Source organism: Gastrolobium bilobum, unplaced genomic scaffold (assembly GCF_033153095.1).
Source record: "Gastrolobium bilobum isolate Gb01-03AN ecotype WA unplaced genomic scaffold, APGP_CSIRO_Gbil_v1 utg33260, whole genome shotgun sequence".
NCBI classification, from domain to species: Eukaryota; Viridiplantae; Streptophyta; class Magnoliopsida; order Fabales; family Fabaceae; genus Gastrolobium; species Gastrolobium bilobum.
Genome location: NW_026898181.1, coordinates 255,848 through 272,181, shown reverse-complemented (window position 1 = coordinate 272,181; position 16,334 = coordinate 255,848). Strand labels below are relative to the sequence as shown.

The 16,334-nt window shown below is 34.0% G+C and overlaps 2 protein-coding genes across 3 annotated transcripts; both read left to right on the top strand.

The window, feature by feature from the left end:
- The first annotated feature begins 4,401 nt into the window (after positions 1-4,401).
- LOC133313625 (uncharacterized) lies at positions 4,402-7,472 on the top strand. Of its 2 annotated transcripts, XM_061515023.1 has the most exons (4): positions 4,402-5,243; positions 5,331-5,518; positions 5,618-6,247; positions 7,407-7,472. In XM_061515023.1, the coding sequence occupies exons 1-3, from the start codon at positions 4,402-4,404 to the stop codon at positions 6,214-6,216; spliced, it is 1,629 nt and encodes a 542-aa protein (XP_061371007.1). In that variant the 3' UTR covers positions 6,217-6,247; positions 7,407-7,472. The 2 variants fall into 2 exon arrangements, with proteins under 2 accessions (XP_061371007.1, XP_061371006.1); XM_061515022.1 differs by lacking the exon at positions 7,407-7,472 and having other exon boundaries at positions 5,618-6,325.
- Positions 7,473-14,762: 7,290 nt separating this feature from the next.
- LOC133313635 (AT-hook motif nuclear-localized protein 20-like) lies at positions 14,763-15,671 on the top strand (the record flags this gene model as incomplete). Its single annotated transcript, XM_061515032.1, has 1 exon — positions 14,763-15,671. A coding segment is annotated over one exon (909 nt), but the record flags the coding sequence as incomplete, so codon positions are not given.
- Between the last annotated feature and the right edge of the window lie 663 nt (positions 15,672-16,334).

Here is a 16,334-nt window from a genome sequence, read left to right as displayed (position 1 = left end):
TGCACTTTAGGCACTTAATCTTTGTCAAGCAAGTACCAGAAGTATTAAATTAAAGGAAGAGTTATAATAGGATTGGAGGCCAAAAAATAAAAGAAAAAGGAACTGCAGGCTGCATATATTACAAATGGTCCATGTATATCTTGTTCTTTTGTTTTTCTTTGATAAACTAAAGAAAATGGTCCAGACTTTTATAGCTTAGTATATATACCTTTCTCTTTTATTTTCTTCCTATCAATTCTTTAGACCAGCATACAAATCAATTCTACAAAATCAAGTCGTGTTATTATTTTTAATCAATTTGATATCAAAGTATAGTTACATTGTTTTGGTCCTAATCGCCAATTAATTCTATTACTGATGTTGCTACATATGTGGTATCAATTTTCAAACCTCTAAAGACTAAAGCAGAGAAAAAACCACTTAAAAAGTTATTACATACTCCTAAAACGTTAGGTAAATGTAGCACACCAACCCATAAAGACAGTCCAAGCATATCTCAGTCTCTATTCATGTTTTAATTAGCATGAGCATATAATATAGGAAAATCTTAACCCTACAAAAGAAAATTAACAGTGATAATTTTTTAATTACTTATCTTTATATTTTTTCTTTCTTTTCCTCTATCACTGTTGAATATTGATAATCTTTTGTATGATCATTATTCCTCATTATGATATGATCATATTAATTAACACATGAAATGATTTACTTTCCTTTTAATTACTGTTGTTGCATCTTTTACTATTACGAACGTCCAATACTTTTTCCTTGAAATTACACGTTAATTTATCATAATAAATAGCATTAATTTTACACAACAACCGGCTCATCATATATCAAAATATTCTAGTGCGAAACAAGTAATACACAACACAAAATATAATGTAGTAAATTTTGCATTATTTTTGTTTAATATTAATACATATCAAATACTGTATAAAAAAATACAATACAAAATTATGTGTGTAATTATCAATTAGTGGAAAAAAGGTTATGTTATATAACTCAGTTAATTGTTATGCGTTACTCTCCTATATATATTGTTGCTTAACGTACATTAAATGCAATTTACAGGTGACTCAGGTAAAGCCTCTGGATGTATTAGTTCCAACTTTCTTTTTGTCACTATTTGCTTGATCATTTTTTTTTTGTAAACATTTGCTTGATCTTTATAAAGACAGGCGAATACAAAATGAATTTGGTCAAATAAGCCGTTTTCCAAAATAAGAAAAATATATTTAAATTAGTATCTATTATCTTATTAATTTTCCAAAAATCGTGTTATTAAATTAGTTCCTAAGTTATATAAAATATTTAGATCTTTGAAAAAATAAATTAACATTTAAAAAAAAAATAATATGATGAGATTGAGCGGTCATACTAATTCAGAAATATTAATACACAAAACCAACAACTCCCACTATGGTTAACTTTTGACGAATTTTTCTCCATCCATCTTTTCCCAATTCAAAATATTTATTTAGTCGGGGTAAACATTATTCTCTCCATGTCAAAACCACTCCAAAGGTCTTATACGGCAAGTATTATATCAACCTGCAACACATTTGTTCCAAACCAACCAAAAGGTATATACTATATACTAACAAATATTCGTGGTTTTGTAACTAGTCTTTTATTGTTGGAAGTTTTCTCACATTGAGAATAAAGTTCCTAATACACCAAATGTTTAATTTCGCAATGTTGGCTGCTTGTTTTGTGCACGAAATTGTTGCAAGTGCGGTAGTTGTTTTAGAACACCAAATTTGGTTGTATGATAGAAGTGCATAGACTTAGCCACAACCAATCCAATTTGAATGTATTGTCTGTACGGTTGGATTTAAAAGGACCAAAGAAATGTAGCATTAGCACATGTTGGGCGAAGTCAAAATTTTCATTAGTCAAAGTCACTTTTTCTAAACATTGATTATTTTCAGTTCCCATTTCCCTGGGGTTTGGGGAATGAGACTAGTCCTATATGAAAATTTTAGGGTTATTGTTGCCAAATTTAAAAAAATGAAATACAGCTCAACGTTTGAAATTCATACAAGTCATACAAAAATTCATACAAGTCATACAACTAATACACTAATGTAATTAATAAATTTTTAGAAACTTCTAAGATGAAAGTACGGTGTGGGGTTATTTACACATACTTATTTATTCATACTTTTAATTATTTAATATTTTGTTTATTTAAAACTTTAGTTACTTAAAACAAATTTTATTAGTTTATCTATTTAATAATTCAAGCTTTTTACTACTTATATTTAACTATTTGAACATTAAATTTAAAATATTTATTTACCTTATTGAATTATTAATTCAAGTTTTGTTATGCAAAAATAACTTATTTCAAAAAATTTATTATATATATTTTTAATTATATGTGTACACTTTGTAAACCCAATATATATTTTTTGTTATCATTATTAATTAGAAAATACTTACATATAAAAGGAAACAATTGTTAATAAAGCCAACAACCTGCCAACTGCCAAGGTATTGGGCAGGTAAAGGTAAATAAAAAGAATTATTGACTAATAATTATAACTTTTTACCTAATATTAAATACTCGATTCAATACTTAGCCAAGTGCTTAGGAATTATTCGTAAGCAGAAAGAGTTGCACCCAACTAACAATAAAATAAAATAAAATAAAATAAAATAAAATAAAATAAATAATAAACAATATTTAATCATCAATAAGAGACACAATGAATTATTTGAAGGACTATTTATGAAAAGAAAATTAATGTTAATAAATATTTAAATGTAATAAAAGTTTAGTTTAAGACTTTAAATTATATTAATATTTTTTCAATTATTATTTAAATCCTTGAATAGTACTTATTAATCCAAAAGTCTGATTTTTATTTGTCTAATGTGATCTTTCAGAATTCCTGCAGATTCAAAAAGATAAATTTATTTCAAATGATTATAATTTAATTGTTGATTTATTTTTATCGAAAAAGTTTAAATATTTAATATCATTTAAATTGAATAAGTGCTATATATTACATAATTATTTGAATGTTACAAGTATTAGTAAAATATGATAATAATTACAAAAAATCGAATTATTACTAAATACCATAAAATATTTAATTCTTAAATGAAAAATGAAATGAATAATTAAATCATAATTAACTATAATAAAACGAATATTTTTAATTTTGTAAGGATTTCAAAAAGTTCCTTTGAGAATTAGTTACAATATTAATTAGTATTTAATTAAATGAATTTAATATTAAAATTTAAAATAATAATAATAATAATTACATTATTTATAATTTTAATATTACATAATAATTATTATTCATGATATTCATTAACATTTATATAAAATGAGAAAGATAAGCTTACCAAAAAAAAAAATAAAAAATGAGAAAGATAAATTTTTTTGGAATAAACGACCTGCTCTGCTATGATTCAAGTAAACTCGCGGGAGTAATAGCCAGACTGAACTCGCTACAAGTTTGACGGAAATATTTTTGAAGATCCAAGAGAATTCAAAATTCAAGAATAATTTATTTATTGCTATTTCCCCTCTTTTCCTTTTTATCCTCACCATTTTCACAAAGGAACCACCAGAATCAACGATGTTGGGGAGCATAAAAAATGCTTTCTAAGTTTGACAAGATTGAAACACATGACGGGGCTAACTCCTCACCTCTGCAGAACTCAACTGATTATTGAGGTAATATGTGAATTTTTTTAAATGCATTATTATAATCCTCTTGCCATTTTATTTTATTTTATTTTTTTTGTAAAAAAAGAAGAAGAAGGTATTATTATGGTTGTTCTGACAATTAATGGTGTAGTTGCAGACGCAAACAAAAAAAATTCAAAAGGGTTTTAGTCTGTGCTGAGTCCACTTTTCAATATTCTGAAGTCTGATCCACTTTTTTTGAAAACAACTCTGAAACTGCAACGCAATCACCCTCTCCCTTTGGTCCTTTTCCCCTACCCCATAATCCCAGGTAACAGCTTTTGTTTTTTTAGTTCTTTCTTTCCCCTCCACTGTGTGTGTTGTCATTGCTGTTTATATTCAATAACACCCATCCTCCTTTTTCACACTCCTCCACAAACTGTTGCTTGCCACCATTTTCTGACTTCTACACTATCTCTTTCCTTTCTTGTTGCACCCCAAAACAATTTCATCCCCAAAATGCGTAGTTTAGTATGAAAGTTTGCAGCTTTCACTAGCTATTGGGCTTTTCTTCTTGTCTTGCTCAATGGGTCTTATCGTGTGATTTCTCCCATAAAGCCTTTTCTGGTGGTTCACCTTCATGGGTTTTCATAGCTGAGTTCTGGTTTTTCCAAAGCTTACACCTTTGGGTTTTTTGGTAACCCTTTTGAATCTGCTGCGGATTTGAAGGGGATTTGGTGAAAGTGGTAGCTATGGTTGCTGAAGCTTGGATTGTAAAGATAGGTAACCAGGTAAGTGCCAATCTCAAGCAAGCCCTTCTTCTTGAACCTTCTGCAAAGAGAAAACAGAATCCCAAAATGCAAGATAGCAAAGTAATTATAGGGATTCTTTCTTTTGAGGTAGCAAATGTAATGTCCAAAACCGTTCACCTTCACAAGTCCTTGTCAGAGTCTGAGATCGCAAAGCTCAGGAATGAGATCTTGAACTCAGAGGGTGTTAAAAAATTGGTTTCATCTGAAGAGGCTTATCTTCTCGAGCTGGCTTTGGCAGAGAAGCTTGAGGAGTTGAATCGTGTTGCTAGTGTGGTTTCTAGGTTGGGGAAGAAGTGCTCTGTGCCTGCCTTGCAGGGTTTTGAGCATGTGTATGGGGACATGGTTAGTGGGGTTATAGATGTGAAGGAATTGGGGTTCTTAGTTAAGCATATGGAAGGAATGGTGAAGAAAATGGATAGGTATGTTAGTGCCACCAGGAATTTGTACAGTGAAATGGAGGTCTTGAATGAATTGGAGCAAGCAGTGAAGAAGTTTCAGCATAATCAGCATGAAGAGAGTAGGAGGGCGTTTGAGCAGAAACTCACATGGCAAAAGCAAGATGTGAGGCATCTGAAGGAGATTTCGCTTTGGAATCAGACCTTTGATAAGGTTGTTGAGTTGTTGGCCAGGACAGTTTGTACCATTTACGCCAGGATCTCTGTGATCTTTGGTGATTCTACAGTGAGGAAGAATAGCCTTGGGCTTGGTGGAGGTTCATCACCCATGCAACACGACTGTGGGTTGGTGTCTGGCCAGATTAATGTTCAGATGAGTTCGGAGAAGTTGAAACGCATTCATAGCAATAGAAATGGTTGTCATTTGGATTCAATTGGGAGAACCACTGTGGAGAGAAGGGGAACCATTAGTAGGCCTCGTATTGATATGAGGAGAGGTGAGTTAGCATATCTTCAACTTGAAGATTTTGTTTTTCCATGTGGAACAAGTCCGGGGAGACTTTTCATGGAGTGTCTAAGTTTAAGCAGTTCAGTTTCAAAATTTGATGATGATGATGATTATGTTATTGATCATGAGGACCAATACAGTCACTTATCAAGCTGTCACAGTATTGGGATTGGGAATAATGTCAAGAAAAGGGAGCTCTTGTGCCATTCTGGTGGTCTATATTGTGCTCAAAATGGTATTCCTTTCACCGGAGATCTAAAACAAGTCAAATCCAGTGTTCAAAGTTGCTCAACCTTGGGTCCTAAGAGTAGATTAGCTGTTTATGCTCCTCCTTCTACCCTTGGAGGCTGTGCTCTAGCATTGCACTATGCCAATGTCATAATTGTCATAGAGAAACTGCTTAACTATCCACATTTAGTTGGTGAGGAAGCTAGGGATCATCTATATCAGATGCTACCAACAAGCTTAAGGTTATCTCTTAAGGCCAAACTTATGACCTATGTCAAGAACTTGGCCATTTATGATGCCCCTCTTGCCCACGACTGGAAGGTGACTCTTGATGGGATACTTAGGTGGCTTGCTCCACTTGCCCATAATATGATCAGATGGCAAAGCGAGAGGAATTTTGAGCAACATCAAATTGTTAGCAGGACATATGTGCTACTACTTCAGACATTATACTTTGCTGATAAGGAAAAGACAGAGGACGCTATATGTGAGCTTCTTATAGGATTGAATTACATATGTCGTTATGAACAACAACAAAATGCGTTACTGGGTTGTGTAAGCAGTTTTGATTTTGAAGATTGCATGGAATGGCAATTGCAGTGTGGCGCTTCTTTTATTAATTGAATACTTTCTAGATATTGAAATCCTCAATATGGTGAGCATTTCCTTGATTTGTAATTCCATTCAAAGGCATCATTTTGACACAACATGGAATTCTGAACTCTGTACATTGAGGACTAATATTGTTGAAGACTTGAAAAGTATAGTTGTCTTTTTTTGCAATTTGACTTATAAAGTATATAAGCAGTCATATTTATAAAATGGGCAAAAAATTCAATGCTGAACTTACATAAATATGTTTTTGTACAGCTTGCTTGTTTCTTAGAGTATGCTTGCTTAGAACTATTATCATGAATAGCATAGAAACTAGTATTGATACCTTTTTCCTTTAGTTGCTGTTTATGTGTGCATTAACTTCTATTCAGTAGTTCTATATTATGAATTTTTGATCAAATCATAAAGTCTAAGTTTCTTGTTGCCTGATCAGGCTCCCATTGACCTGTTTAGGTGGTTCATGGTGCTAATTCAGAAAGTGAGTCCCTCTTCATTAAAGGGCATATTCTTGATGCGTGTGAAAATTTTGAATTGTTAAACTTCTGCTTAGAATGAAGGGGTTTAACTTTGGAAAAGTTGTACTTCAGAATGGATGCATTGTACATGTTCTGTCTGTCTACTATTAGTCTAATGAAGGGGGGCTTGGAGGATCAAGTCTCAAACATAACATCTGACTTAAGCTTCAAATACTTGGGCCGATGTCAATTGTGCTACAAGCTCATTTGCCCTTAAATCACTAATGTTGGGTTTAAAGCATCTTTAATTTTTTTTTCTTCTATTTTCTTATGAAATATGGTATATTTGAACCCCTCATGCTGTCTTTAGATGTCATTCTAGGCCAAATTATTATACACAAGCTCTCTGAAAACTGGATTAGCAATTGCATTTCACATTCTTAAAGAGATATAATAGTAGTAATTATACTAAATTGTTAAATTTTCGCTTATTCCAGAAAAAAGATACTGTCACCGAAAAATATTAGAGATATCAAAATGGACATTTATTTTTAAGGGCTTGTCTACTTACTCTATCCCAAACGGGTTTTCATACTATTATCTTCAAAATTAACTCTCAGGTTAGAATAAGAGCATAAATAATATTAAAAATTTATATTTTGTTATAAAAATAAAATTGGGGTATTAAATCTGTTGGGGCTCCACACACCGCTGAAATCTTATTTCTATAATGGTGCTAGACAGGGCTGGCTGTAATGCAGGAGAGGTCACTATGAGATTTCCATATTGATGAAATAGGGAGTTATGAGGGTGCCAGTGCAGTATTCAAACTTGAGTACCCACTTTGGAAAATCACAGGACAGCGTTAACTTGAAGAAGCATAGCGCAGCTGATTCACCATTCTGTCATGTGACCTTCATTTATGACCATTCTGATTTTTCATTAAGTTCTGCATGATTTTGCCTCAACAGGACCCCCACAAATTTACATGGCCATTTGTTTAGGTTGAACTATTGAAGAACACAAAAGTTTTTTTTTTAAAAAAAAAAAATTAAATAAATTTGTTTGTGAGCTTTGTGTAGTTGCTTTTTATTTTTTTCTCCCAAGTAACTCTTTTATTCATATTCATGCATTGACGCATTCATTAAGAAAAAAAAAATTTAGATAAAAGTGAGAATTGAACACATAACCTAATACAAATTACACAAATCTCTTATCATGACACCAATTCTAATGACTTAAAAAATATTAATTATACAGTACTTATATATCGATGTCTATTTATTCGATATAATTTTAATATAATATAGGTTTAACGGTAATCAGGTGATAAAAATTGCTCAATATGAATTTAACCTAGCTCAATTAATTGGATAATGGATGAACCATTGAAGAAATAAGAAAAAAAATGGATAAAAATTGTGAAAAGATGAATTGATGTGTGTACGAGTGTGTCTATTATTATTTGGAAAAAAATTAGAAGAATAAATTCTGATTTTAATATTATCATTCAATTATGTTACTTTATCATTGAAAACGTTTGAATTTTTAAAAAATTGTTATCAAAGTCAATTTTTTTAAAAACAATATGACTATCTATGATTGAATAATAAATTATAATGAATCAAAATTAAAATATAAAATAAAAAAAAATATGAGGATATTTTAGCAAAAAAATGGTATAGTTGAATATTTGGTTGTAAGATATTTTCTTCTTGTCGAAATGTGAAAGAAATTTAACACACCATGTAAAATATTTTTGTAGTAAATATCAAAATCAGTCTCTTAAAATATTCGTAAGATACTTGTACTTTCACTATTTTGGGATGTATTCATATTTCATGTGTAGAGTTATTTTGTGTTATTTGATCCAAAAATGACAGCATAAATCATTTTCTTTTTTGGGCCTCTTTTAGCTTTTGTCGTAGTATAGGGACACATAAAATCAGAAACATTAAGATCGGGTGTTTCAGATGGCAAACTAATTGAATCAATCACTACATCCAGCGAGGAAAGTAGGCGTCATAAATTGGCATCAAACAGGTGGGTAGAAGAGGCCATTCACTTTGCCACAATAACAGGGCTTACAAAAATTAATAATTCATCCCCCCAATCAATTTTCATAATAATTCTCTTAGTTATTCAAGAAAGAAAATATTAAATAAATTTCACGTTTAACTCATATAGTATTTTTTGTTTTTGTTTCAGCTTATGAATTTACTAATGAGTGCATACTAGTTAAGAAATTAAAATGATAAAAAATAAAAGAAAAAGAGAAGCATTTAATTATAAATAATATGTTCCTTTGCAGTAGTGGTCTTTTAGAAGGGAAGTTAGGAAATAATGTTTCTTCCCTCTAATGCAGCGTTTCTACACATTCGACCAGCCACTACCATTTCATTGCCATATGGTATTAATCATTCCTTTTGTTAATTGAATACATGATGAAGTTTTACTTTTCAACCAGCCAATCACAAATTTCCTATGGTATATTTCCAGCAGTTTACCACAAATTATTTATTCATTTTTATAAAATGAATAACCAATGATTCCAGATAATTATTCATTTTTGTTACACAGCCTATTTTCTATACTTAAATTCGTAAAAGTAGTATATTATTATTGAACTTTTTTTAGAACTCAAAAGCTTTTAGCTGTGTAAATGGGTGCACAAGGTGTTAGAGTATAATATAAACAATTAAAGAGATCCTCATCTAACAGCTTAAGCTTTTGGGTTGAATTGGTTCTTTATATGGTATCAGAGCCTTGTGTCCGATTCTTACCGTCCCCCACTTTCTCTTGTGGAATTTTCTTAGCACAAGTAGGTGGACCTGTGCATAATCTACCTTCAAGCCCAATGGACTCTCGTGTGAGAGGGCATGTTAGAGTATAATATAAACAATTAAAGAGTTCCTCACCTCTTAAGCTTTTAGGTTGAATTGGTTATTCACAGAAGGTAAAAATGGATTCAAAGTAAGAATTGAGTGTTTCATCCCTGGATTGGTGACTAAGGATTTTACTCAATAAAAGCTATTGATTTGACAAAGACATTTTCTCTTATTTCTTTAAACGATTCATTTAGAATTATTATAGTATCGCGGTTCATTTTAATTTAGAGCTTCATTATTGGATCAATGTTAAAACAACTTTCTTCAATTGTAACATAAAAGAAATTTAAAGAAGCAGCTCGAAGGTTTTGAAGCAAGTACGAGAGACTAATTATCATACAAGTTGAAAAGATAGGGTTAAAACAAGTTTGACACCAATCAAAAATGGTCCTTAATTTTTTTATGGTGTTAACTTATTTAGAACAGCGGAGCCAGTAAATTTTGTGAGAGGGGGGGGGAAGGAATTTAAACTTATTACGCGGGACAATAAAGTAGTAGATCGATACATAGTCAAATTCGAATTTTTTTTCAAATTTTCCTCATACATGAAGAATAATAAGGATGAAATAAGAGAGTTTAGATTATTTTACCTTTCTTTTATGTCTGAATGTAGTATCACACAAATATCTAATGAGTTTGATAGAGGCGATTGCCCCTAGCTCGTGGCCACTCTCTAACTCTGCCACTGTTATTTACTCTGCGTTTAAAACAATTTGACCCCTGTATTAATTTAAAGTAGTCGGAGTCATTAAACTGGCTTTGCCCATTAATATTTTTGTGTGGTGTCCTAGAGATATAGTTGGATTTACATATTGAGATATTGCCGAGTGCCTAAATGAAATAGAATATACTTAGGTCGAGTTTTCATGCTAGAAGGAGACATGTATCTTGGAAGATTCTAAACCAAATCAAGACAGCTACTTGTGCAAAACAATATCATATTCTATACGGAGGGAAGGAACGCTAAGGTAAATGCATATGCTGAGGCATAGGCAAGTTGAAGGTATGGCAAGGTTCATGTTGGGCGTATAAGGATCTCCTCGGGGTGAGATGACCATCAAATTCTTTTTTTTTTTTTGGTAATCCAAGGGAGTTAACAACAACACCGCAAAGAGATCAATTCAATAAAATCATTCTGAAATTACAAGACAAAGACAAATCAGCCCAATACAAAGGCCAAATACCAGGGAGAGGTTTGAAAAAACACAAATTATTCTCAACAGGATAGTCTAAAGGATATTTAGAAAGCCAATCTGCACAACTATTTCTTTCTCTAAAAACATGAACCAGGTGAACTTCTCAATTCTTTTGTAACCATGCTCGAATCCGAGTCACTAAGCGAGACTCTCAAGCTGCTCTTCCACTACTGGAGAGCAAAGTGAACCATCAAATTGTTAATTTCATTGCTTTATATCTTGATTAATTATTTTGTAATTAAATCAAATTTAAATCATACATGCATCATATATGACAACCAGAAGATTATATTAAAGTAAAATAATGGAAACAATCTCCTTACAAATATTAATTGCAGAAAAATAAACCAAAAGACCCTAGCTTACCCTACGCACCTAGGTTCCAAGAGATCCTAATTTCCTCAAATATTCACTTAATTTATACTTCCTTCACTTCTTACATTTCCTTCCTTTTTATCCTATCCCCTAAGAATATTCTAGAAGAAATTCCCAAATTGACTAACTAACCCCACTTTCGTGTCCATCAATACTCCCCCTCCAAAATTCACCTCTTGTTCTCAAGGTGAAGAAAAAGGATAGGAACTATGAGAGAACTTCCACTGGGGACCTATAACCCGAATCATCTCGACCATGTTGCCAGCTTTAATTCCATTTTCTTTCCATGAACCTCCATGCCTTTACCATCGTAGAACTACTATTCCCCTTCAAGCTCAAGTTCGTCGGTACCCACCAAGATGATGTGGAGGGGCTAGTTTTGGCAGATTTGGTCTTGTGAAAAATGAGCATTGCTCTTGAAGCATAAATTTCTATGTCTCTTGTCATTAAACTCCTCCCGCAACATATATCGAAGCCTCGATCCTCCCCTTACTCCAGCAGCGTTAGGTTTTTTGTTGGCCAGCCTCACATGTCCACTTCCTTGGCTCATTATTGCAGTATTGCTTCGTTGGGTTCCTAAAGACCCAACCTCACTAGTTTGGATACCAGTTCGCGTTGGATGAGTTGGACCCAAACCAATTGGCTCTTTTTGTGCTTCAATGTTACAAACATTGGGCTTGGTTTCTGTATTTATCCCATAAACAACCCTGTTTGGAAGTGCTAGACATGTATAATGCCCTTTCCCAACAATAGACTCATTTCTATCTCGCCGGTTTGGGGCTTTGATCCTACTGTTAACAACCTTTCTCTCCTCATCATGTTGTGCTTCCACCATTGTCTGCTCCAAAATTTTGAGAGGCAGATGCTCCTCCGCATCAAACAAAACATGAGACCCATCTTTGTCTTCTTCATCTTCATCTTTGAATTTTTCATGTGTCGATTCCCTAAAACGCGAGCCGCGACTTTCTCCACCATTTGCTGCCATCAATAATATCCCTGTAGTCGTCGCTTGGGTCCCCCCCTCACGCCCCCTCCCACAACACGTTTACAACATCATTCTTCCGCTTCGCCTCCTCTTCTCTTGCAGCCGCTTCCTGGTTCTGCTTTTTTCTTCTTCTTTTTTCTCACGTTTTGCTTTATCTTCTTTTTATTTTTCTTTTTCTTTCTCTTCTATTGCGTTGGCTTTAGCCTTTTCTTCTTTCTCTGTTTCGATTTCTTCTTCTTTTTTTCCTTCCGCTGCAGCTGCTGCATTTTCATTCTTTCTTCTTATATTTTTTTAATGATACGCGTCTTCATCTTATCTAATGCTTCATCCATGTTTTTCACCATTTTTATCAATATTTCCTTTGGCTCTGAATTGCTATTCCTCCCATGGCTTTCATTCTCTCAAGGGTTTGGACCAGAAGCACCCCCAAGATCGAAAGTGCTCTAATACCAAATTAATGGAACTGAAATATTATATTAAAGTAAAATAAAAGAGACAAGCTCCTTACAAACACTAAATGCAGAAAAATAAACCAAAAGACCTCTAGCTCACCCTTAGATCCAACACACATAGGTTCCACGAGATCCTCAATTCTCTCAAATATTCACTTAATTCGCACCTCGATCCTTCACTTCACACATTTCCCTCCTTTTTATTTTATCCCCTCATAATATTCTAGAAGAAATTCCCTAATTAACTAACTAACCCCCTCTTTCAGGCCAATGAATATACAAGTTAAGAACCAAATGGTAGTAGCTCAGTTGGTAGCAAAAAAACTGAGTAAGTGAAAAGGAAAGGGCATCAGTTCGATCTCTACATGCCATCTCTGGGAGGGGTTTAAATATCTTCATCCCTGACCCGCCCTCATTCTGAATTAGTCTCATAGCTGGCTCAATGAGTTAAAGCTTATGGGGATACCGGAGAGCCAACTCGCCTCAAACACGTAATTAGGATTGAGTTAACTCCAATATATATATATATATATATATATATATATATATAATTAAGAAAAATCCTTGCTGAGAGCAATAGCCAACCAAAATTACTAGGAAAAACAAAACAGAAATACACAAAAAAATCCAAGGTCAAAAGACATTACAATTGCATCATTTCCTTGCAAAGAGGCGTATATTAAAAAAAAGGAAAAAGTTCACCAATGCCCCTGTGATTTGCTTCAGAATCACTTATATCTCTGTGGTTTTTTTCTATCACATATGCCCTTATGATTTGCAAAAGGATATGTTTTTTATCACATATGTCCCTGTGGTTTTTTATATTTTACAAAGCACAGAGACATATGTGATTGGAAAAAAACCACAGTGAACTTTTCACTAAAAAAAAAGGCAGCAAATGTTACGGTTTACATAGCCTCACAAGAACGAAATTAAAAGATACCAAAATCTATCTGCATGTGGAAGAATTTTATTATTTTTTATATTTTATTTTTTAATGAGATAGAAGAATGAGAATGAGAGTGGAGATGGAAGTAAAAAAAGAACTAACCAAAACAAAAAAGGGACAACAACGAACCAGTAACATTGTTTGGGATGGATATAGTGCTGAAATGGTGTTACAAGGCTCACCAATATGGCTGCTTCTCCTTCTTCTTCTTTGGTTACCTGCCTCTTACTCTCTCTAATGGTAACGTTGGTATATATCGGGGCCCGAGAAAACGACGTGCACCCCACCTGGCTACGAGCACGCGACCCCACAAAACCCTAATTTCCAAGACCCTCCAAAAGCAGTGCTTATTATAATAACAGAAGCAATAAGCAAATTAAGATTGATAAAATACAAAAATAAAAAATAGCAAAGTTTGAGAGAAAATATTTTAGCTCCCCAAATCACAACACAGTTCACACCAAGAAAGAGAACAATTCAAAAACGTTTCTTCTCCTTTGTTCTTGTCAAAGAGTTTTTGTGTTCTTCTGTTTCTATATCTTATTGGTACATAGTGTCTCCCTTTTTGGTTTTGTTAATTCTTCTTTCTCTCTCTCTCTCTCTCTCTTTTCCCTGTTTCTACCCTCGTATTTACTCTTTGTGCTTGATTCTGTGAAAGGTTTCGCATCTGTTCCATCTTGCGTCCACTGAGATCACTTCTTCTTATATAGCCAAAAGAATTAACAAAAAAAAATAAACAAATGAAAAGGAGAACACTTGCTGATCGTCTGATCTCGCATCCATCGTTGCACCTCTCAAACAGCGCTAGCTATTCTGATCAAACTCTTTCATAACCTTTTGTACTTGATTCCCTTTGAGGAATTGAATCTAATTCTCTCTTCTAAGCACCCTCTCTCTCTCTATCTCTCTGGCCTCTCATCCATGAAAATGATGAGCATCAAATGTTTGGTCTTAGATAGAGAGAGCTAACCCTTTGTTTCTTATGAGCTAGGTGAGTTTGACTTTTTCTTTTCTTTTCTTTTCTTTTTACCCCTTTCTTAGAGTTAGGACTACAACAAGTGAAACAAAACTAAGAAGACAAAACCAAAACCAAAAAACCAATCTGCTATAGCCTTTGCAAGAAGGTAGCTCACAGGTCAATTAGTGTTTTCTGTTAATTAAAGGCAATTGATCGAGCTTAATTGCTTTCTATGTAATCATCATCATCATCTTCTTTCTTTTGAACTTTTATTTTTCTTTACCTTAACCTGAATTAATCTCTGCAGCAGCAACAACTCTGGCTAACCCTTGGTGGACTGGTCAGGGTGGGTTAACTGGGGTTGACCCAGGAACCCATTCACCTGGCCTGAACAAACGCCACACAGACCTAGTAATCAACGAATTAAGCAGTGGTAACAACAATAGAGATGAAGATGAAGATGAAGAAAACAGAGATAACGGAGATGAACCAAAAGAGGGTGCAATTGAGGTTGGAAGCCGAAGACCAAGAGGAAGACCACCTGGATCCAAAAACAAGCCAAAACCACCCATCTTTGTTACAAGGGATAGTCCACATGCCTTGAGGAGTCATGTCATGGAGATAGCTGGAGGAGCTGATGTTGCTGAAAGTGTTGCCCAATTTGCAAGGAGGCGTCAGCGTGGTGTTTGTGTCCTCAGTGGAAGTGGCTCTGTGGCTAATGTTACCCTTCGACAACCTGCTGCTCCTGGTGCTGTTGTGGCACTTCATGGAAGGTTCGAGATTCTATCCTTAACTGGGGCATTCCTACCAGGTCCTGCCCCTCCTGGCTCTACTGGTCTTACAGTGTATCTTGCTGGAGGACAGGGTCAAGTTGTTGGAGGAAGTGTTGTTGGGTCTCTAGTTGCAGCTGGACCTGTTATGGTTATTGCTGCAACTTTTGCTAATGCAACTTATGAGAGACTTCCACTTGATGATGATGATGAGGGGCCTAGCTCTGCCGCGGCTGCCGCGGCGCAAGGAGGAGCCGCCAGCGGATCGCCGCCTCCGCAGCAGCCGGGGATTGGAAGCAGTGGGAGTCAGTTTCAGGGTGGACTTACAGATCCATCATCTCTGCCTTTGTATAATCTTCCTCCAAATCTGTTGCCCAATGGAGGGCAGATGGGGCATGAAGCTTTTGCTTGGGCTCATGGAAGGCCACCTTATTGAATGTAATCATTTGGATGTGCCCAGAAAGATGAGAGGGTGAAAGGTAGAGATCTAATTGAAGTCAAATCTGCTCATATCTTGTGTTGTATTTTGAAGGATAGGAATATTTGGAAGAGTTAAAAGAGTACAAATTATATAGTTGTGAAGAACTGTGAGAGAGGAAGCTAGCTAAGCATGCTTATTTTATCATGTATATGGATTATGAACTTTCTTTTCTCTTCTAGCTGCTTCTGTGTTTTGAATAAAAAAATATGATCTTTTATTATATTTATGGATAATTTAATAGTTTTTTCCACTGACTGGTCTTTTTTTTTCCACCCCCTCTCCTTTTATAAATCTCTTGGTTGCATTTTTATTTGGTTTCCCTATTATTTTATGTTATATTTTAATAGATGCACTTCATGGCTTTAATTAGTTTAAATATATGATGGGATCAAATGATTAGACTTGCAAGATATGATGAAGTTGGTGCTTTGAGGGGAGAATCATCTTATGTGATGGAAGTTCTGTGTTTCCAAGCTTGCACATTCAATAACTATTGGAATGATAGTGCTTGACGGTTAGCTTCTTCTTTCACCCTTACCCTTTTTTCGATCTAGCTAGGAAGAAAATGAAATCACTGTTAGGGTTTGTGAACACAAACTTCTGCATCTGGAATTATGC